The 23985-nt window shown below is 40.7% G+C and overlaps 1 protein-coding gene across 1 annotated transcript in view; it reads right to left on the bottom strand.

Moving 5' to 3' along the window:
• The window catches only part of LOC103345097 (beta-galactosidase-1-like protein 3), a 66103-nt gene that overhangs the window by 7373 nt on the left and 34745 nt on the right, over window positions 1-23985 (bottom strand). The window contains exons 14-18 of the mRNA XM_008248354.4: window positions 3408-3548; window positions 3004-3075; window positions 2435-2513; window positions 1887-1974; window positions 1485-1596 (exon numbers count right to left, since the gene is read on the bottom strand). Coding sequence (XP_008246576.3) covers window positions 1485-1596; window positions 1887-1974; window positions 2435-2513; window positions 3004-3075; window positions 3408-3548 — 492 coding nt within the window. The remainder of the gene's footprint in view (window positions 1-1484; window positions 1597-1886; window positions 1975-2434; window positions 2514-3003; window positions 3076-3407; window positions 3549-23985) is intronic.

Below are 23985 nucleotides of genomic sequence, written 5' to 3'. Positions count from 1 at the left end.
ATGTTATGATTTAGAAACTAAATATGCAATAAGAGAGACAACAAACAAAATCTCCTTAGAAGATTAATAAAGTTGATTTTTTAATCAAAAAGAACTTATCAGAATTGAAGGAAAGTGTCAATACATTACACAGAAAAGAAAAAGAGAAAGGTACTATCAATTTACACATCAAAAATGAAAAATTTTAATCAATATATTTGAATATTTAGATGAATGGGATAAACTCATAGAAAAACATTTATCTAAATTACTAGAAATGGACATAAAATCATGTTAGTATATTGATCTTTAAATTATATCCACATCTACAAACAACCCCATTAATGAAATGTTAGCTCTAGATAGATTTACTTATGAAATCAAAGAAATGCAGATGAAATAATACTCTTCTAAAACAAAGTCCCATTCTCAAATCTTTATTAGGCCTAAGCCTAGCTAGCAAAACTTGAGAAACATATCTCACTGCAAAACATAAATACAAGAGTCTAAATACTTAAACTAGCCAAACACTGAAAAACATCCAAATTTCCATCAAAAGTAGTATTAACACTTTAACAACTGTGGTCTCTTTGTTAAAGAACATTAAAAATGAAAAATTCCCTGCAACAAATGGTTGAATTTCACAATGAAGAATAAAAAAAAGTTTAATAAAAAGAATGACTGTCTTATGATTCAATTTCCATAATTCAAAATATAAAACACTAAACAAGAAGCAAAAATGGTAGTTACATTAGTGGAGAGTAATGGCAAAGAGTCCTAAAATCATATCTTGTGTCACAATGATAACTATGAAATGCCGGGGCCAGTGCTGTACCATAGCAGGTTAACGCCCTGGCCTGAAGCACCAGCATCCCATATGGGCGCCAGTACGAGACCTGGCTCCTCCGCTTCTGATCCAGCTCTCTGCTGTGGCCTGGGAAAGCAGTGAAGCTGGCCCACGTCCTTGGGCCCCTGCACCCACGTGGGAGACCCGGAGGAAGCTCCTGACTCCTGGGTTTGGATCGGTGCAGCTCTGGCTGTTGCGGCCAATTAAGGAGTGAACCATCGGATGGAAGACCTCTCTCTCTCTCTCTCTGCTTCTCCTCTCTCTGTGTAACTCTGACTTTCAAATAAATAAATAAATAAATAAAATCTAAAATAAAAATTATGAAATGCCAACTTGGTGATCTTTTTGGGATCTGTTAGCACTTGGGGCATTCATGTTACTGCTGTGTATTCATAATAAAACAATATACCTGCTTAACCTAGCCTGTCTCTGCTATAAAAACTCAAGAAGCAGAGCACAATTTATAGATGGTGCTATTAGTGTAAGAAACTGCACTTGTGTTTCAACAAAGTTGAGGGTGGGTGGTTTGGTTGGCAGTGAGGAAGTGGAGGGAAGCAGGAAAGGGATATATATTCCAACCAGGAACACTAGGTTTTCTTTGAGACTAATTGAATAAAAAGATGATTGAAGGCGAGGGCAGATGGAGGGGCCTACTCACCGGTAGGCTCAGGAAGGTGTCTTTGGGAGAAGGGCCAGCTCTCAAGGTTCCCCTGTAGAAGGCAGGGCCCTCATAACTCCCTGTGATGGGCCTCCAGGTGGCAGAGCGCAGCCTGCAAGAACAGCAACACATGAGGGGGAAGAAAACTTACCCCAGCTCTAGTCTGCAATCTGAGGTTAGACTGCCTCAGAGGAACTAGGGTCCTGTCTCAGGGAGATGGATGAGGTGGATGCATTAGACTTGGAATTAGGAGACGTGCTCTGTGGTCAAAGCAGTTGAAAACATACACCCAGTTTGTTCAGTTCTCTGAGTCGTGGGCTCTTTCTCTGCAAAGAGAGCAGGGTGAAAACCCAGAGTTACCCGATCACTGGAAGTGTCCACTAGGGATAGGCAGGAACATACCTGTCAAAGAAGTCCATTTTCATGTCCAGGGAGTAGATGGTATAGCCCTTCAGGGTCACCTTATTGAGGCTAACGGAGTCAGTTAACCCTGCAGAGGGGGACAGCATAGGGGATACAAATAGGAAAGATTGGACAGTCGCCAGTGTCTAGGACGAAGAAACAAGGCAGGTATATGCCTCATTATCAGGATACAACCAGTATGGCAAACACTTGTCTGACATGCTGTGACTGAAGGTTATTTTATTTCAATTTCTGCACCCTCAGTTAGTTGCCAACTTGGTATTGAAACTCCCTAAAATTGTGGACAGGAGACTGTGCCCCGATCAAGGACAAGGCAGCACCCAACGTAACTGCTCTACTTGTATGCCCTGGTGAACTGGAGAAAGTAGCACAAGGCAAAGGGAGGTGTTCGCATCTTTGGTCTTAGGATCCCAGTATCCCACTGCTGAGAGCCTCATGGCTATCTTCCCATGCCCAGCATAACCCAAGTTTTAGTTTATAAGTAAATGAAGAGAAGTTGCTGCCTGCTTCTCAGGCCTGGAGCCCACCTTTGCGCTCATAAAGCATTTTTTGTCTAAAAACCAATCGTCCTTGGTTCTCCACGAGGATCCTCAGAGGTTGGCAGCCCTGCTGGGAACAGACAAATGCGCTGCAAGCTGTGTAACCAGGCTGGGTTCTTATCCTAAAAACTATTCTTTCATGTGAGTTTCAGAGGAAAGATATACACAGGGGGAAAAGAGGCCCTACAGGTCCGCAGTATCCCTGTCTCTTAAAGGCTCCTTTGTTTCCTTCTTCCATAAACTACGCCCCTCTCCCATGCTGACCCTCTTTGGAGGGGCTGAGAAACACATTCTTTCTTTAATCAAAGACCCAAACAAGTACTGAGGACTGACTCTTAATGAGGACATTTCATTCATGCTGTAGCTTGTACATTGTGGGTCCTCATGGACCAGGGCCCGGAACATTCATGATGCTTACGTCCCATCACAATTCATGTTGAGGACACAAGGGAGTAACAAAGTAGTGGGAGAGAAAGCAGTCAGTCTATGGAAGGGTGCCAGGTTATACCTGCATTTAACGGGGCCTAGGGCATCACATGGACCCTAGAATTACATACCTTGAATGCAGGAATGTGCACATTCCGAATGTTCTCATTTAAGATTCCTAACACTGAGTCATTTAGAAACACCTGCACAAAAAGACAGCCAGTTTCAGACCAACAGGCTCACATCCATGAAGCAAGACCAGATGTGGCATAGGCAGAAGGAGGTCCTCAAGAAGAAAGGACTAGTTCTGGTGCTCACAGGTGTTTGGAAACTAAGTGTCAGAGTGCGGTAGAATTTCAGCTGCATTAAAGAAGGGAGGAAGTCTGTTTTGACTTTGCATTTCCAGTTCCCCCCACATCAGAGATGCAGTCAATGCCGTCAAGGTGGTAATGCGGACCAATGACGAAACACCCTCCCCAATGGCAGAGGTAGGCCGCACCTTTGCTGTATCGTAAGGACAGCTTCAGACACTGACCTGGGCCATATCTTCAGCATGAGCATGGAGACAGCCTCCAGAGCAGATGGGAGTCTCATAAAGAATGAGTCCAAAGGACTGTCCACTTCCATTGTTTATAGGAAGATTTTCCATGCTGACTGGAACACTCATCTTCACTGGCTATGAGAGAGAGACGGCAGGGAAAAGAAGCCAATTTAAACAGAAATTGCAAGACTTCTTCCCAAGATCCTTGTCACATTTTATTGTACCACATAATGCACATAATGGTCTCCAACTTCTCTTTGGGAAGTAATAGGACAACTGCTATGTGATAATGCTCTTGTGCTTCATATATTCCATGACCAGGAGATTCTGGTAATAACGTAGACATGGTGAAGAGGCAACACTTGCAATAATCATTAAGAATTTATCAGAAATGTAAATAAATTGTATTGTAAAATAACTGAAGCAACCTGAAGCCTGCCCTGAGCGGCTCAACAAAGACCCTGGGTATTAGTCAGGAAGCCCTACTGATCCATCAAGGATCTAGAGGAGCACCCAAAGAGTCCTGGCCATTCTCCTGTGGCCCAGTAAATAGCTATACAATCAGTTCTTAAGAATGTCTCCTGTTGATGCCCTAAGAAGCATACAAGCGGCACTGTCCCCACACATGTGGCACTGAGAGGTTCCTGGGCATCCTGCCTGGAGGAGGTTATCACTGGAGGCCATAAAAGGTCACCCATTCAGCCCTCTATCAATGAGGATCATCATATGGGCCAATAAGAAAAGCCTTGCCCCTACGAGTCTGCAGAAACTAGTAGGCACTTGTCACCCACAATCTGGTGCACTGTGCCTAGAGGTGACAATAAAACTGTCATTCATAATGAACTACACCCCAGTTCATGGGACAATTACACAACTTCTGCAGCTCTGACCACCAATCCATTAACAGACATCACCAAATTCGAGTATGGATGTTAAGAGCTATACAGTCATATCTATTGCTTCTTCCTTGATTTTCTGTCTGGTTGATCTGTCCTTGATGGAAGTGGGGTATTGAACTCCCCCACTACTATTGTATCGGAGTCTATGTCTCCCTTTAAAGCTGCTAACATTCTTTTAAAGAGCCACATACCCTGTAACTGGGTGCATATACATTTATTATAGTCACATCTTCCAGTTGAATTGGTCCCTTCATCATTACATACTGCCCTTCTTCATCTCTTTTAACAGGTTTTATGGTAAAGTCTATTTTGTCTGACAATAGGCATACAAATTGGAAAGGAGGAAATCAAACTATTTCTATTTGCAGATGACATGATCCTATACATAGGGGATCCAAAAGACTACACTGAGAGACTATTGGAACTCATAAAAGAGTTTGCAGAAGTGGCAGGATATAAAATCTACACAAAAATCAATAGCCTCTGTAAACAGACATAATGTCAGATCAGTCCCATTCACAATAAGTCCAAAAAGAATTAAATATCTTGGAATAAATTTAATCAAGGATGTCAAAAATCTTTACAATGAAAATTATAAAACACTAAAGAATGAAACAGAAGAAAACATTTAAAAATGGAAAAAAACTTCTATGTTCATGGATTAGAAAAATCAGCATCATCAAAATGCCCACACTACCAAAAGCAAGTTACAGATTCACTGTGATCACAATCAAAATACCAATGACAGTCTCCTCAGATCTGGAAAAAAATGATGCTAAAATTCATAACAATTTATTGAATTGTTAAAGCAATCTTAAACAACAAAAATAAAGCAGGAGGCATCAATATAACTGATTTCAAGACATACTACAGATCGGTTATAATCAAGTGTCTAGTACTGGCAAAAAAAATTCTAGACTGATAGTACAGAATAGAAACTCCAGAAATCAAACCATGCGTCTACAAATAACTTATCTTTGACAAAGGAGCTAAAATCAACCCCTGTATCAAGGACAGTCTCTTTAACAAATGGTGCAGGGGAAACTGGATCTCCACATGCAGAAGTATGAAACTAGACCTCTACCTTACACAAAAAATCCACTCAAAATGGATCAAAGACCTAAATCTACAATCCTATGCCATCAAATTACTAGAGAACATTGGGGAAACTCTGCAAGGCATTGGCGTATGCAACAACTTCTTGGAAAGACCCCAAGAAGCACAAGCAATCAAAGCCAAAATTGGCAAATGAATTACATCAAGCTGAGGAGCTTGCGCACTCTAAAAGAAATAAAAAGTGAAGAGGCAACCAACAGAATGAGAGAAAGTTTTTGCAAACTATGCAACTGATAAAAGGTTAACATCCAGAATTTATAAAGAGTTCAAGAAATTCAATAGCAACAAAACAATCCATTTAAGAAACAGGCAAAGTGACACCAGCAGGGAGAGCAGGGACGCCCAGGGCTCTGAGTCCACACATCGGCCCTGGAAGGGGAGGTGAGCTCAGTAACCGGAGACATTGGCGGGGAAACGGCGGTCAGAATTTAGAGGGAAGTGGGCTTTGAGGCGGGAAAGTTCACCAGACTGACTACAGGAGAGAAGGAAAAAAAAAAAGGGTTGGGGGGTACTGGTACAGACAAGTTTCTCACTCCGCCAACCGTGCAAAGGCGAGCAACAGACAAAAAGCAATCAAGATACCAAAGACCTTCTTCTCAGATCTGGAAAAAATGATGCTGAAATTCATATGGAGGCACAAGAGACCTCGAATAGCTAAAGCAATCTTGTACAACAAAAACAAAGCTGGAGGCATCACAATACCAGATTTCAGGACATACTACAGGGAAGTTGTTATCAAAACAGCATGGTACTGGTACAGAAACAGATAGATAGACCAATGGAACAGAATTGAAACACCAGAAATCAACCCAAACATCTACAGCCAACTTATATTTGATCAAGGATCTAAAACCAATTCCTGGAGCAAGGACAGTCTATTCAATAAATGGTGCTGGGAAAACTGGATTTCCATGTGCAGAAGCATGAAGCAAGACCCCTACCTTACACCTTACACAAAAATCCACTCAACATGGATTAAAGACCTAAATCTACGACCTGATACCATCAAGTTATTAGAGAACATTGGAGAAACCCTGCAAGATATTGGCATAGGCAAAGAGTTTCTGGAAAAGACCCGGGAGGCACAGGCAGTCAAAGCCAAAATCAACTATTGGGATTGCATCAAATTGAGAAGTTTCTGTACTGCAAAAGAAACAGTCAGGAGAGTGAAGAGACAACCGACAGAATGGGAAAAAATATTTGCAAACTATGCAACAGATAAAGGGTTAATAACCAGAATCTACAAAGAGATCAAGAAACTCCACAACATCAAAATAAACAACCCACTTAGGAGATGGGACAAGGACCTCAATAGACATTTTTCCAAAGAGGAAATCCAAATGGCCAACAGGCACATGAAAAAATGTTCAAGATCACTAGCAATCAGGGAAATGCAAATCAAAACCATAATGAGGTTTCACCTCACTCCAGTTAGAATGGCTCACATACAGAAATCTACCAACAACAGATGCTGGTGAGGTTGTGGGAAAAAAGGGACACTAACACACTGTTGGTGGGAATGCAAACTGGTCAAGCCACTATGGAAGTCAGTCTGGAGATTCCTCAGAAACCTGAAGATAACCCTACCGTTCAACCCAGCCATCCCACTCCTTGGAATTTACCCAAAGGAATTTAACCTGGCAAACAAAAAAGCGGTCTGCACCCTAATGTTTATTGCAGCACAATTCACAATAGCCAAGACTTGGAACCATCCTAAATGCCCATCAACAGAAGACTGGATAAAGAAATTATGGGATATGTACTCTTTAGAATACTATACCACAGTAAGAAACAATGAAATTCAGTCATTTGCAACAAAATGGAGGAATCTGGAACACATCATGCTGAGTGAAGTAAGCCAGTCCCAAAGGGACAAATATCATATGTTCTCCCTGATCAGTGACAACTGACTGAACACCAAAAAGGAAACCTCCTGAAGTGAAATGGACACTATGAGAAACGGTGACTTGATCAGCATAGCCCTGACTGTAAATGAACAACTTAATACATTATCCCTCTTAGTATTTTTTTTGTCTGTTCTACTTAATACTACTGGTTTAATTCTGTAATTAATACACAGTTATTCTTAAGTGTTAAAATTAAACTTAAATGTGATCCCTGTTAAATATAAGAGTGGGAATAAGAGAGGGAAGAGATGTACAATTTGGGACATGCTCAAGCTGACTTGCCCCAAATGGTAGAGTTAGAAACATACCAGGGGACTCCAATTCAATCCCATCAAGGTGGCATGTACCAATGCCATCTCACTAGTCCAAGTGATCAATTTCAGTTCACAATTGATCATAATGAGAGGACTAAGAGCCAAAGGGATCACATAAACAAGTCTAGTGCCTGCTAATACTAACCGATAGAATAAATAAAGGGGAGAGCAATCCAACATGGGAAGCGAGATACTCAGCAGACTCATAGAATGGCGGATGTCCTAAACAGCACTCTGGCCTCAGAATCAGCCCTAAAGGCATTCGGATCTGGCTGAAAAGCCCATGAGAGTATTTCAGGCATGGAACGCCAAGACACTCTGGGGAAAAAAAAAAAAAAAACTAAATGAAAGATCTCTGTGAGTGAGATCCCAGTGGAAAGAACAGGTCTTCAAAGAAGGAGGTACCTTTTTCTGAAGGGAGGAGAGAACTTCCACTTTGACTATGACCTTCTCTAAACTGTGGGGAGCAATCCGGACTGGACTGAGTTACTGGAATTGGGACTTATTCTATGCATCTGCTCTCCCACAATATGGCGCTGGGAGAGAAGTAAACAGCTTCCGCACAGCTGCCTCCAGTTCAACCAATTAACTGTAGGACTTGCTCCTGATTGGAGAGCAGCGTACTCGGCGTGTGGGCAGCTGAGTTGGGATTGGCGGAGGAGGACTATAAAGGAGGAGAGAGACGGCATGCACCAGGAACATCTAAGGGGAACATCTAGCTGAAGGAACACCCGTGCAGCCCCCAAGAGAGCCGGCCGGCGGTGTGCCGCTCCCCTGCGGAAGTGGGGAATGTGGCAGGGGGAACTGCCCTTCCACGGAGGTGGAAGGGATAGTAGCCAACCCAGGAAGAACCAGCAGCAAACCCGGGGAGGGCCGAGCAGACGAAAGAACAGCGCAGGGTCCTGTGTTGCTCCTCCATGAAGAAGGGGAGCGACATAATGGTGCCGTGACTCGGATATGAAGCCTAGGCAGGGTTTAGTGTCGTTCCTCCATGAAGAGGGGGAGCGACATAAACAAGATAAGAGTCGGAGAACTCAAAAGGCTTCCATAGCCTTGGAAACTCATGACTGGAGTATAGGGAGATTACTGATGCCATAAACAGGAGTGTCAATTTGTAAAGTCAACAACAGGAGTCACTGTGCACTTACTCCTCATGTAGGATCTCTGTCCCTAATGTGCTGTACATTGAGATTTAATGCTATAACGAGTACTCAAACAGTATTTTTAACTTTTCTATGTGGGTGCAAACTGTTGAAATCTTTACTTAATGTATACTAAACTGATCTTCTGTATATATAGAAAATTGAAAATGAATCGTGATATGAATGGAAGAGGAGAGAGAGCGGGAAAGGGGAGGGTTGCGGGTGGGAGGGAAGTCATCGGGGGGTGGGGGTAAGCCAATGTAGTCCATAAGCTGTACTTTGGAAATCTATATTCATTAAATAAAAGTTTAAAAAAAGAAACCAAAAAAGAAAGAAACAGGCAAAGTACTTGAACAGACATTTTTCAAGAGAGGAAACTCAAATGGCCAACAGACACTTTAGAAAATGCTCAGGATCACTAGCTATCAGGGAAATGCAAATCAAAACTACAACAAAATATCATCTCACTCCAGTTAGAAAGATCACATACAGAAATCAACAAACAACAAATTCTGACAAGGACGTGGGGAAAATGTACCCTAATCCACTATTGGTGGGAATGTAAAGTGGTACAGCCACTGTGGAAGGCATTATGGAGATAACTCTGAATATAGACCTACTATATGATCCAGCCATCCTACTTCTTTCAGATTTACCCAAACCAAAAAAAAAATCAGTATATGAGAGAGTTATCTGTGCCCCATGTTCATGGCAACACAATTCACAATAGCTAAGATATGGAATCAGTCCAGATGTCCATCAACTGACTGGATAAAGAAATTAAGGTGTAGGGGCTAATGCTGTAGCATAATGGGCTAAGCCTCCACCTGTTGTGCAGGCATCCCATATGGGTGTCAATTTGAGTCCCATCTGCTCCATTTCCAATCAAGTTCTCAAACGTAGCCTGGTAAATCCATGAAGGATGGCCCAAATGCTTGGGTCCCTGCCCCTGCATGAAAGACCCAGAGGAAGCTCCTGGCTCCTGGTTTCAAATCAGCTCAGCTCTGGCCATTGCAATCATTTGGGGAGTGAAACAGCAGATGCCTCTCTGTAACTCTGTCTTTCAAGTAAATAAATGTTTTTTTAAAAGAAATTATGGTATATATACACTATGGTGTAGTACTCAACTGTAAAAAAAACGTGAAATACTGTCTTTTGCAACAGAATGGCCACAAATGGAAATGGAAACCAATATACTTAGTGAAATAAGCCATTCCCCAAAAGATAGATATAATGTTTTCCCCAATCTAAGGTAACTAATAGAATACCTGTAATGTAATGTGTTGGAGCGAAATAGGCATTGTGAGATTCGTTGGTTGTTTAAAGCCCTTGTCTCTTCTGTTGAGGAACAGTGGGGTTTTCTGTTTGTATTTTTTTTTCCTCTCCTCTCCTCTCCTCTCCTCTCCTCTCCTCTCCTCTCTTCTCTTTTTTCTCTTCATACTAGTTTTGAAATCTTTTACTTTGTGTAGAGTTAAATACATGATCGTTAAGTAAACTGAAAATAGATATTTGTAAAAATTAAGAGTAGGAATGTGAGAGGAAGGAGAATGAAGTGTTGGGGCATGGTGGGGAGTAGGAACGGGGGCAAGAGTCACTGTGTTCCTAAATCTGTGTGTATGAAATACATGAAACTTGTATTCCTAAATAAAACAAAAAAGCTACATAGACACTGCTCTAAAGAGCCCACATAGAACTAAACCCAACAGAATCTATCCAGTTGACACTCTAAGACATCAGTAAGAGAAATTGTCTCATTACAAAAGCCATCCTATAAAATCAGTACAGGTAATCTGGCAAATGCACAAAATGAATACTCTGCTGTTAACACCAAAAATACAACAAGAAAAATGTAGACCAATGTTCCTGATGAACATAGATGCAAAAATGTTCAATAAAATTGTAGCCACTCATAGTGTGGGCTCTTGGCCTGGCACTTAGTTGTTATTCAAGATATTAGCATACTGTATCAGAGTGCCTGTGTTCAAGTTCCAGCCCCACTTCCATTTCCAGCCTCCTGCTACTTTCAGACCCTGGCGGCAGCATTTGATGACCGCTATGTAGGAGACTTGGCAGCTTCAGGCTTCAGCCTGGCTCAGTCAGTCATTTCAGGCAATTGAATAATTCACAAGTTTATGGGAGTTTCTCTATCTCTCTCTCACTCCCTCTCCCCCCAACTCCCTTATAAGTAAATATTTTTAAATAAGACAATCAGAAAATTAATAAAATAGCACACTATATGGCTATACCACATTATCCAATGGATCTATCCTAGTATTGCAAAGATCAACATACAGGCAATAAACACAGAATACAGCATCATTAGAATGAAGCATATAAACCATATTATCTAAATATATACAGAAAATTATAAAGTTCCTCAACTTTAATATTTAAAAACACACTCTGAAAGAATTAGAAACGTTCTTCAACACAGTAAAGAATATTATCACAAACCTACAACCAAAATCTTATGAAACGAGGAAAACTAATAGTGTTTCCTTTGAGGTTAGGAATAAAAAAATTGAAGCTTACTTTCACTACGATTAGTCAACATAGTATTGGAAGTCACATGTAGAACAAAAAGAGGCAGACATAAACAGCATCTACCTAGGAAAGGTGAAGTCAAAGCATCCCTGTTTTCAAGTGACAAGATTTTATATGTGGTAATTGTAAAACTGTCAAGTAATAAATATCACAACTAGTAAAAAGATTTGATAAAGTTACGTGAGAAAAAATGAAAAAGTTCAGTAGACTTTTGATACACTGACAACAAACTACCTCAAAAAGAATAAGGGAATCCAAGATGGCTGAATCAGGAAAAGATACGCTGTTTCACCAGGGGAAGGTAGCAGGAAAAAAGTGCAGGAAGTGCATTTCCAGGGGAGAGTTGGAGAGAAGTTTGTAGTGGGAACTCTACAGAAAGCAGAGATGTGCTGTGGACAGCACACACATGAGCAGCCAGTGGGGACACCACCCTCAGCCCCCACAGATGGGCCGGAGGAGATGCCATCATCTTGGAGTGAGGTGAGAGGAGACTGGAGCAAACTGTGTCACTGGTGGTACTGCTTGAGGGAGAACCCTGTGGACCACACTGACTTGGAGTCTGGCCTGGAACACTAGTGGGAGGCAGGGTGGGAGCAAGTTTCTTTCTCCCCATCCCTCCACAAGGGTACCTGGTGATGAGCAGGGAGGAAGCAACATCTTAAGAACAAGAGTAGAGGCTGTGGCAGCTCACACACATGCACAACTGGGGACTTCTTCAGAGGGATAAATTCACAGTCACCAGTGTCTTTGAGTCAGGCCTGGGGACTTGGTAAGGGGTTGGGCACCAACATAGGACAGTGGTGTGCTCCCATCCCCCACTCTATCATAGTCACCCAGACTCAAACTGCCAAAATGGAGTGCAGACAGGCAGCTGGCATGGAGGACACCACAGCTCTCAGGACCGTGGGGCTGAGTGGGTCCTCTACTCCCTGTGAGTGGGGGAGCCTTGTGTGTTATGACATTGAGGATTCTGTGACTGCATGATAGGGCATGGTGTATAGCTGGATCTTTGTACAATCACTGTGTCTGGCTCTAGAGGCTCAGAATTCCTTGAGCTCATGGGTGGATCAAACTGCAGCAGCAGCCCCTGCCACCAGCGATGTAGCTAGAGGGAGGGTGTGCCGTGAATCTGGCCTGGAGCCCTAAGGGGGATGGGTACCCACTGATCTAGCGGGAACAAAGGGGGCATGTTTCTCTCACCCCATCCCCCCCACAGTGGTGCCTGGCAACTGGATGAGAGAGTGCGGGAGGCATGTTGGGTATAAGCCGCAGCTGTGGAAGCTCTTCTGCATGCATCCAGCAACCAGCTAGGAAAAGACACCGTCTTATCAGCAGCACCTGGAGCAGCAGCTCAGTGCACACACCTGGCAACGTTTAGCCAGTGGCTACTGTGTATACATGGGATCCAGAGATTCTAGCTGAGGGAAAAGTCCACTGACTTGGAGAATTGACAGGGGCTGGGCACCCACTTGAGATTGTAAGATGCCCCTAGCTTCTCAATATATCACAAGTTCCAGAGCTCAAGTAGCCTAGGGGGGTTCCCACAGGCATCTGACACTGCCTCTCTGTGGTTGGCACAGGTTGCAACAGATTCTCTGAACCCCATAAATGTGGGATCCTTGTGTGCTGAGACTGTGGGACCTCTGCGTGAGAGGGCACAGGGTATAGCTGGATCTCTGGCAATCAATGTAAGCGGCTCCACATGCTCACAGCTACCTGATTGCCTGGGGCCGTGATTGCAATAGGATCCATGCTCACATGGAGAATGCTACAGATCCTTTATGCAGTTCATACGGCAGTGCAGAAGGGTATTGAACTCAGGATAAGCTGAAACTGGGCATGAATGGAAAGACATGGTCCAAGTCTTAAGAAAAAAAATGTCAACCCAGAATACTGTACCATGCAAAACTCTTATTTATGAATGAAGATGAAATAAAGACATTCCATAACAGAAATTGAAAGATTTTGTCACTTACAGAAGATGCTGAAGGATGTGTTACATAGAAAAAAAGATAGTCACCATTATGAAAAAAAAATGTTCTGGCAGAAAATCTCCCCATGAAAGTACAAGGAAAATCAAATCAAACACTAGGAATATTTACAGGAAAATGGCAGGACCAAGTTGTTACTTATCAATAGTAACCTTGAACAAAACTGGACTAAACACTTTGACTAAAAGATACAGGTAAGCAGAACGGATGAAAAAAAAAAAGACCCATCTATTTGCTGCCTCACAAATAAAGACTGAAATGAAAGAGAAAAAGATATTTCATGCTAAAGGAAAGCAGAAACAAGCAGGTATAGCCTTCCTAGTAGGCAACTGATAAAGGATTAATATCCAGAATCTGTAAAGAGTTCAATAAACTCAACAACAACAAAACAAACAATCCAGTAAAAAAAATAGGCAAAGGACTTAAACAAGAATTTTTCAAAAAAGGAAATTCAAATATCTAATAGACACTTTAAAAAAATGCTTCTGCTGGTTGCTCCTCTTCCAGTCCAGCTCTCTGCTATGGCCCGGGAAGGCAGTGGAGGATGGCCCAAGTGCTTGGGCCCTGCACCCGCATGGGAGACCAAGAGGAAGCACCTGGCTCCTGCCATTGGATCAGCGCAGCTCGCCAGTTGTAGCGGCCATCTGGGGGGTGATCTAACGGAAAGGAAGACCTCTGTCTCTGTCTCTCTCTCTCACTGTCTAAATCTGCCTGTCAAAAAAAATGCTTGGGGGGGCACTGTGGCATAGTGGGTAAAACTATGGAAGATTCTCTCTCTCTCTCTCTGCCTCTCTCTCTCTCTGCCTCTCAGTAACTCTGTCTTTCAAATAAATAAAATTTTAAAAAATGTTCAGGATCACTAGCCATCAAGGAAATACAAATCTAAACCACAAAGAAGTTTCACTTCACCCCTGTTAGAATGACTCTCATACAGAAAACAACAATGCTAGTGAGGATGTGGGAGGAAAAATTTACAGTAATTCATTGTTGGTGGGAATGTAAAGTCAAGTAGCAATTTTGGAAGACAGTATGGAGATACCTCAGAAATTTGAATATAGACCTACTGTATAACCCAGCTATCCCATGCCTGGGAATTTGCCCAAAAAACATGAAATCACCAAATTTTCTGATCTGTACCCCCATATTATTTGTAGCTCATTTTATAATAGCTAAGATATGGAACAACCCAGATGTCCACCAGCTGAAGCCTGAATAAACAAATTCCAGTATATATACACTATGAAATACTACTCAACAGTTTTTAAAAAAGGAAATCTTGACCTTTGCTGTCGCTCCCCGTCTTCGTGGAGGAACGACACAGGACCCTGCGCTGTTCTTTTGCCTGCTCGACCCTCCCCGGGTTTGCTGCTGGTTCTTCCCAGGTTGGCTACCGTCCCTTCCACCTCCGTGGAAGGGCAGTTCCCCCTAGCCACTTTCCCCACTTCAGCGGGGGAGCGGCACACCGCCGGCCGGCTCTCTCGGGGGCTGCACAGGTGTTCCTTCAGACAGATGTTCCCTCGTGCATGTTGTCTCTCTCCTCCTTTATAGTCCTCTTCCACCAATCCCAACTCTGCTACCCACACGCCGAGTACGCTGCTCTCCTCCAATCAGGAGCAAGATCAGCTCCTGCAGTTCAGTCAATCAAATTGGCGAGAGGCAGCTGCGTAGAAGTTGTTACTCCCTTCTCAGCGCCATATTGTGGGAGAGCAGATGCATAGAATAAGTCTTAATTCCAGTAACTTAGTCTAGTCCGAGTTGCTCCCAGTTGCTCCCCACATTTGCAACAAAATGAATGCAAGTGGGAACGGTTATACTTAGTGAAATAAGCCAGTCCCAAAAAGATAAACACCATACGTTCTCCATGGTGTATGATAACTAATAGAATATCTAAAAGTTAATGTATGGAATGAAATTGACATTTTGATATCCAATGATTATTTACAGTCCTTGTCTCAGCTATTGAGGAATAATGTATTTTTCTTCATACCATTTGTTGAAGTATTTACTTATTGTAGGGTTAATCTTATTCGAATAACATAACTGAAAATAGATCTTTGTAAAAATTAAGAATTGGAATGGGAGAGGGAGGATGAGTAGGGTGGGAGTGTGGGCAGGAGGGAAGGTAGGTTGGGAAGTATCACTATGTTCTTTAATTTCTGTATACATGAAATTTTTATGCCTCAAATAAAATTTTTTTTAAATAAAATAAATTACACTGGGGCCGGCACCGTGGCTCACTTGGCTAATCCTCTGCCTGCGGCGCTGGCATCCCATATGGGCGTTGGGTTCTAGTCCCAGCTGCTCCTCTTCCAGTCCAGCTTTCTGCTGTATCTCGGGAGGGCAGTGGAGGATGGTTCAAGTGCTTGGGCCCTGCACCTGCATGGGAGACCAGGAGAGGCACCTGGCTCCTGGCTTCGGATCAGCATAGCTCCAGCCAGAGCAGCCATTTTGGGAGGTGAACCAATGGAAAGAAGACCTTTCTCTCTCTCTCTCTCTCTCTCTATCACTGACTAACTCTATCTGTCAAAATAAAATAAAGTAAATAAATTAAACCTAAATTTTAGAAATGAAGAATTCAGTTGTCAAATAGAAAATATAGCCCAAATCCTTAACAGCAGATTTGGTGAGGCAGAAGAAAGAATATCCAAGATAGAAGACAAACCCTTGGAAATCTCTCAGTCAACAAATAGAAAAAATATAAAAACTGAAAGTAGTGTTGGAGATTTAAAGGATATATCAAACAACCAACTTTGCATGTGTTAGGGGTTCCTAAAGATATGGAAAGAGAGAAGGTATTAGAAGGTCTATTCAGTAAAATAATAGCAGAAAACTTCCCTAATTTTGAAAAATGTACAGGAAGCACATAGAACTCCTAACACTCATGATCAGAAAATATATTCATCATGACACATTGTGTTCAAGCTATCAACAGTGAAACCTAAAGAATACATTATTAAATGTGCAGGGGAGAAATGTCAGATTACCTTCAGATGATCTCCACTTAGACTAACAGTTTATTTCTCATCCAAAAACCTAACAGCTAGGAGAGAATGGAGAGAAATAGTCCAAATTTTAATACACAAAACTGTCTATCCAGAATACTGTATTAATGAAGGTACAATAAAGACCTTCCAAAAATACACAAATTTGTCACTTCTAGTCCAGTCTTACAAACTATATTCTAGGATGTGCTACACACGGAAATAGAGAAAGGCAGTCATCAACAGGAAAGGATATGAAAGCAGAGAAACTCCAAGTAAAAGTACAAAAGAAATCCAAAGCAAACAATAGGAATATCTGTGGGAAAATGGCAACATGAAATCATTATTTAATCATTAAAATCCTAGATGTAAATGGCCTAAATTCTCCAGTTAAAAGATACAAACTGGATGAATGCTTTAAAAATCAAGACATATCTATTTGCTGCCTACAAGAAACACACCTCACCCATGAAGATACACACAGACTGAAAGTGAAAGCATGGAAGAAGATATCCCATGCACTATGGAAATAAAAGCCAAGAATGTGTAGCCATTCTAATAGACTTTAACACAAAAACTTTTAAAAGAGACAAGAAAGGACATTATGTAATTATTAAGGATCAATTCAACAAGATGCTGTGACTAGACTAAATGTACATGTACCCAATGTTTGGGTATCTAGATATTTAAAAGAAAAGTTAATAGATCTAAAGGGAGACATGGACTAGGATACAACAATAATGGGAGACTTCAACACCCCACTTTCATCAATGAACAGATGATCTAGACAGAAAAATAAACAAAAAAGAGACAACAGAGCTAATCTATGCAATGGAACTAATGTACCTAATTTATATATACAACATATTTCATATCACAGCTGCAAAATGCACATGCTTTTCATCAGTGCATGGAGAGATAATATAATAGGCAATAAATCAAATCTCAACCAATTAAAAAGAAATTGAAATCACACCTTCTTAACTGAAGGTGATGGATGGGATGAAGCTGTGAATTGACAACTTAAGAAACTCTATAAACGTGAGACACGTGGAGACGGAGCACGAGGCTCCTGAATGAACACTGAGTCATAGAAGAAATCAAAAGGGAAATTAAGAAATTCATAGACGTGAATAAAGATGATACCACCACATATCAAAATTTACAGAAAACAGAATAGGTGTACGAAGAGGGACGTTTACAGCAATTAGTGCCTATGTCAATAAATTGGAAAGGGATAGAAAAATGATCGGACAATGCATCTCACGGACCTAGGAAAACAACAACGGAAAAATCCTAAAATTAGGTGAGAAGAGATGAATAAAATTAGAGAAGAAACAAATAAAATTGAATAAAAAACTACAATACAGTGATCAGTGAAAGGAAGAGCTGTTTTTGTAAAAATACACAAAACTGATATCAACCCAATTAACCAAACAAAATGGAAGAAGACTTAAATTAATAAATCAGAGATGAAAAAGAAGATGCTATTGGATAACATAGATATAAAAAGAATTATCAGAAATTACTACAAACAAGTTGGAAAATCTAGAAGAAATGGATAGATTCCTGAACACATACTATCTACCAAAATTCAGTCATGAAAACATAGAAAATCTAAATAGGCCAATAAACAACATGGAGATTGAGTCAGGAATAAGGGGCATCCCAAAAATGAAAAGTGCAAGACTTCATTGCTGAATTCTAACAAACTTTTAAAGCAGACATAATTATAATTCTTATAAATCTATTCAAAACTATTAAAACGGAGATAATCATTGCACCCTCCTTCTATGAAGCCAGCTTTGCCCTAATTCCAAAACCAGAAAATGATACAACAAAGAGAACTATAGACCAATATCCCTAATGAACACTGATGCAAAAATCTCAGCAAAATAATAATTAACCTTACGCAACAACATATCAGAAACATCATTCACTCAGACTAACTGGGACTTATTCCAGGTATTCAGAGATGTTTCAACACATACAAGTCAATAAATGTGATACATAACATTAAAAGATTGAAGAATAAAAATCACTTGATTATATCAGTAGGTACAGATAAAGCATTTGATAAAACACAGATCCTTTCATGGTGAAAGCCTTAAACAAATCAAGTATAGAAGGAGCATTCCTCAACACAATCAAGGCAATGTATGACAAACACACATCCAGGATCATAATTAACTGGGATTAGTTGGAGGCATTTCCACTAAGTTCCAGAAACAGACAAGGATGACAACTGTAACAACTGCCATTCAATATATTTCTGAAAGTTTTCACCAGAGCCATTAGGCAAGAAAGAGAAAGCAAATGCATACAAATTGGAAAGGAAGAAGTAAAATCATCTGTTTCAGATGACATAATCCTTTATCTAGGGGAACAAATAAACTCCACTAAGAGACTACTGGAACTCATCAGAGAGTTAGCGAAGTTGCAAGATACGAAATCAACACACAAAAATCTATAGTTGTTGTATACACAGACAGTAGAAGGATGAGAAAGAACTTGTGTGATTTTGGGGCTGGTGCTGTGGCACAGTGAATTAAAGCCCTGGCCTGAAGTGCCGGCATCCCATATGGGCACCGGTTCTAGTCCCGGCTGCTCCACTTCCGATCCAGCTCTCTGCTGTGGCCTGGGATAGCAGTAGAGGATGGCCCAAGTCCTTGGACCCCTGCACCCACGTGGGGGACCCGGAAGAAGTTCCTGGTTCCTGGCTTCAGATCAGTGCAGCTCCAGCCGTTGCAGCCATCTGGGGAGTGAACCAGTGGATGGAAGACCTCTCTCTCTGTCTCTACCTCTCTCTGTAACTCTTTCAAATAAATAAAATAAATTTTAAAAAAAGAACTTGTGTCATCAGCCCCATTCACAGTGGCTACAAAATCTTTAAATAGCTTGGAATAAATTTAATCAAGCAGGTCAAAGATTGGTATGATGAAAATTACAAAACATTAAAGAAACAAATAGAAAAAAGACACAAAGTGGGTAAAATTTCCATATTCATGAATGAGAAGAATTAATATAAAATGTCCAGAATACCAAAGGCCATTTACAGATTCAATGTGAACCCAGTCAAAATGCCAATGGCATTCATCTCAGATCTAGAAAAAGACACTAAAATTCATATAGAAACACAAGAGACCCAAATAGCTATAGCAATCTTAACAAAAACAAAGTTGGAGGCATCATAATAACAAATTTCAAGATATACTACAGGGCAATTTTAATCAAAACACCCACTACTGTCACAAAAATACACATATAGACCCTTGGAACAGAATAGAAACCAAGAAGTTAACACACGACCCCACAAAAAACCACTTTTTGACAAACACACTAAAAATCAATCCCTGGAGCAAAGAGAGTCTCTTCAACAAATGGTGCTAGGAAAACTGGGTCTATATTTGCAGATCTTCAGACAGTACCTCCCTCCTTACACCTTATAGGGAAATTGACTCTAAATGGATCAAGGATCAAATTTTACAACCTGATACCACCAAATTGCTAGAGGAAAACATCTGGGAAACTACAATCACTAGCATAGGCAGACTTCTTGGAAAAAAACCCAGAAGCACAGACAATGAAAGCAAATTAAAATGAGTTACATCAAGGTAAGAAGTTTATGTACTTCAGAGGAAACATTCAATAAATAAGTAAATGATAGAATGGAAGTAAATATTTGCAAACTATGCAATGGGTAAAAGAGTAATACAAAGTATCTGTAAAGATATCAAGAAACTCAGCAACAACAAAACTAACAATCCCGTCAAGAAATGAGCAAAGAACCAGAATAGGAATTTTTCAAAGGATGAAATGTGACGGCCATGGGATTCCAAATCCCATTAAGGTAGCATGTACCAATGCCATCTTACTAGTTAAAGTGATTACTTTCAGTTCACAATTGATCATAATGATAGGACTAAGAGCCAAAGGGATCACATAAACAAGACTAGTGTCTGCTAATAATAACTGTTAGAATTTAAAAGGAGAGAACGATCCAACTTGGGAAGCAGGATACACAGCAGACTCATAGAATGGCAGATGCCCTAAATAGCACTCTGGCCTCAGAATCAGCACTTAAGGCATTCGGATCTGACTAAAAAGCCCATGAGAGTATTTCAGGCATGGAAAGCCAAGACACTGTGGCAAAAAAAAAAAAAATGACCTAAATGAAAGATCTCTGTGAGTGAGATCCCAGCGGAAAGAACGGGGCCATCCAAGAAGGAGGTACCTTTCTCTGAAGGGAGGAGAGAACTTCCACTTTGATTATGGCCTTTTCTAAATAAGGTTGGAGTTTGTGAACTCAAAAGGCTTCCATAGCCATGGCAACTCACAACAAGAGCCTCAGGTGATTACTGATGTCATAAATAAGAGTCAATTGTTAAGTCAACAACGGGAGTCACTGTGCACCCACTCCCCATGTATTGTACTTAATGTGTTGTACTATGCAAATTAACAGTAAAACTAGTATTCGAACAGTACTTTATACTTTGTGTATCTGTGTGGGTGCAAACTGTTCTAATCTTTACTTAGTATATACTAAGTTGATCTTCTGTATATAAAGATAATTAAAAATGAATCTTAATGAAGAATGGGATAGGAGAGGGAGTAGGAGATGGGATGGTTTGCAGGTGGGAGGGTGGTTATGGGGAAAAAAACACTATAATCCAAAAGTTGTACTTTGGAAATTTGTATTTATTAAATAAAAGGTTTTTTTTAAAAGAAATGTGACAGACAAAAGACACATGAAAAAATGTTCAAGATCACCAATCATCAATGAAATGCTGTTAAAAACCACAATGAGTTTTCACCTTATCCCAATTAGAATCATGATCATCCAAAAATAAAAAAAAAAACATGGTGAGGATGTGGATGAAAAGGTACTATAACCCACTGTTCACAAGAACGTACACTGGTACAACCATTATGGAAGACAGGAGTGAGACTCTTCAGAAATCTGATAATGGATCTACCGTATGACCCAGCAATCACACTACCAGAAGTTTACCCTAATGAAATGAAATCAGCATATGAAAGTGCTACCTGTACTCCCATGTTTACTGCAGCTCACAATAGCTAAGGTAGGGAATCAACCCTGATAGCTATCAATTGGTGATGAGATCAAGAAAATATTACAAGTTTATACAGTGAAATACTTCTCAGCCATAAGAAATGAAATCCTGTGTTTTGCAATAGCATGGATACAACTGAAAACTATTATGCTTCATGAAAGAGCCAGTCTCAAAAAGACAAATATCATGTTTTCTATGATATATCATAGTTAATATAGCCTATAAAAATATATAGGAATGAAACAGATATCTTGCAATATGATTGTCAATTTTAGCTTGTTTAAACTCCTGTGTAAGTGTGATATTCCTATTTTCAGTTGTTGCATATATGGTGAGTAAAGAATTAAGCCTGTGATTATAGAGAGGGAGGATGGGAAAAAAGAGAGGGAGGATGGCAATATAGATATGTTCTTAGCATTGAATCTACAAAGCACATTGACTAGGGTAAAAAAAAGTTAAAATTTAAAAAATAAAATGAAACTGCATCTTTGCAAAAATTAAGTAAGAGGGAAAAAATAAAGAAAGAGGGGAATTGGGCCAGCGCCACGGCTCACTAGGCTAATCCTCCGCCTAGCGGCGCTGGCACACCAGGTTCTAGTCCCGGTCGGGGCGCCGGATTCTGTCCCGGTGGCCCCTCTTCCAGGCCAGCCCTCTGCTGTGGCCAGGGAGTGCAGTGGAGGATGGCCCAGGTGCTTGGGCCCTGCACCCCATGGGAGACCAGGAAAAGCACCTGGCTCCTGGCTCCTGCCATCGGATCAGCGCAGTGCGCCGGCCGCAGCGCACTGGCCGCGGCGGCCATTGGAGGGTAAACCAACGGCAAAAGGAAGACCTTTCTCTCTGTCTCTCTCTCTCACTGTCCACTCTGCCTGTCCAAAAAAAAAGAGGGGAATTGAGGAAGGCAGAGGTGGAAGAAAGAAATAGGGTTATTTTCTTAGAACTACACAATGAAATTAATGAAATCTATTCTCTTAATATTAACAAAAATTTAATGAAAAACAAGAAACAAAGAGAATAACCCCACTTACAGCAGTTACAAAATAAAAAATGTAATACACAGAAATTAATTTAAACAAGGTGGGACTGAAATTATGTTTTTGCAAAGGGCAAAGAAAAGGGAAGCAAGGAGGGTAATTGAGAGAAGATAAGAGGGAGACAGGGAAGTACAGTTATCTTCTAAGAACTGTGCCTGTGGAATTCATGAAATGTGTTCTTTTTATATTAGTAAAATGTTTAAAAACCCTACAAATTATTATTGAAAGGAAATAAACACAAAACATAGAAATATATCCCATATTTATGAATTTGAAGAAAAAATATTCTTTAAATGTACATTTATCCAAAGTATTCAAGGAATTCAATGCCATCTTTACCAAAATCCCAATCTCATTTTTTGTGAAAATAGAAAAAAATAATCCCAAAATTCATATGCAAACAAAGGCAATCATGAAAAGAGAACAAAGTTAGAGGCATCAAAAATAAAAATTTTTAAAAAACTGAGGTTGAGATGATGAATTATTCACTAGGAAATCTTTTACTTAGAAATGGCAATATGTGGGGCCAGCACGATAGCATAGTGGGCTGGGCCTCCACCTGCAGTGCCAGTATCCCATATGGGCACCTGTTAGTGTCCCAGCTACTCCTCTTCCAATACAGCTCTCTGCTTGGGCCTGGGAAAGCAGTGGAAGATGGCTCATACACTGGGGCCACTGCACCACATGGGAGACCTGTAGGAAACTCCTGCCACCTGGCTTCAGGTCAGCCCAGCTCTAGCCGTTGTGGCCATTTGAGGAGTAAACCAGCAGATGGAAGACCTTCCTCTCTGTCTTTCTACATATAAGTCTATCTCTCAAATAAATAAGTAAATCTGTTTAAAAAAGAAATGGCAATGTGCCATTCACTACATTTCATCAAAAAATGATAGCAAAAAAATAAACCACACTGACATCACAAGCTGGCTTTGCAAGTTTCACCTTTTCTTCATAGTAACACAGGTTATGTACTTTTAAATTGTGAGTGGAGACAGCCAGAAGTTCAGTGATTTGGCCTAGTTGATGGTGAATGAAAACACACTCAATGTCTTGAATTCAAAAATAAGAAAGTTCAGGGATTTCCATACATGAATTTGCCATGGATCAGGCAATCCCCAACAGCATTCACAAGACAGGAGACAGTATCCTCCACTACCCAGGCACCTCTCTTTTCACACACTGGTTCTTTAAGTGCAAATCCATTCACAGTCCACTGTTTCACATTTGGACAAATGAAGAGGATTTTTTTTTTTTTAAGAAAAGAGCTACTTTTATTTATTCAAAAGGAGAGTGAAGAAATGGAGAGACAGAAAGGAAGCAGTCTTTCACGTGCTGATTCACACTCCAAATGGCCTCAATGGCCAGGGCTGTATCCACCAAAAGCCAGGAGCCTGGAGCTCCATCCTGGTGTCCCTCATGAGTGCCAAGTTCTCAACAACCTAGGCCATCTTCCACTGCTTTCCCAGGAACATTAGTTGGGAGCTAGATTGGATGCAGAGTCACAGAGACTTAAATTGCACTGTTATATGGGATAATGGCATGGCAGGTGGTTGTTAAATTGCCTGCACCCACAAC

Source organism: Oryctolagus cuniculus, chromosome 1, assembly GCF_051225735.1.
Source record: "Oryctolagus cuniculus isolate XC-2025 breed Fujian yellow rabbit chromosome 1, ASM5122573v1, whole genome shotgun sequence".
NCBI lineage: Eukaryota > Metazoa > Chordata > Mammalia > Lagomorpha > Leporidae > Oryctolagus > Oryctolagus cuniculus.
Note: the sequence above shows the minus strand (reverse complement) of the source record. Positions and strands in the feature narration are given on the sequence as shown.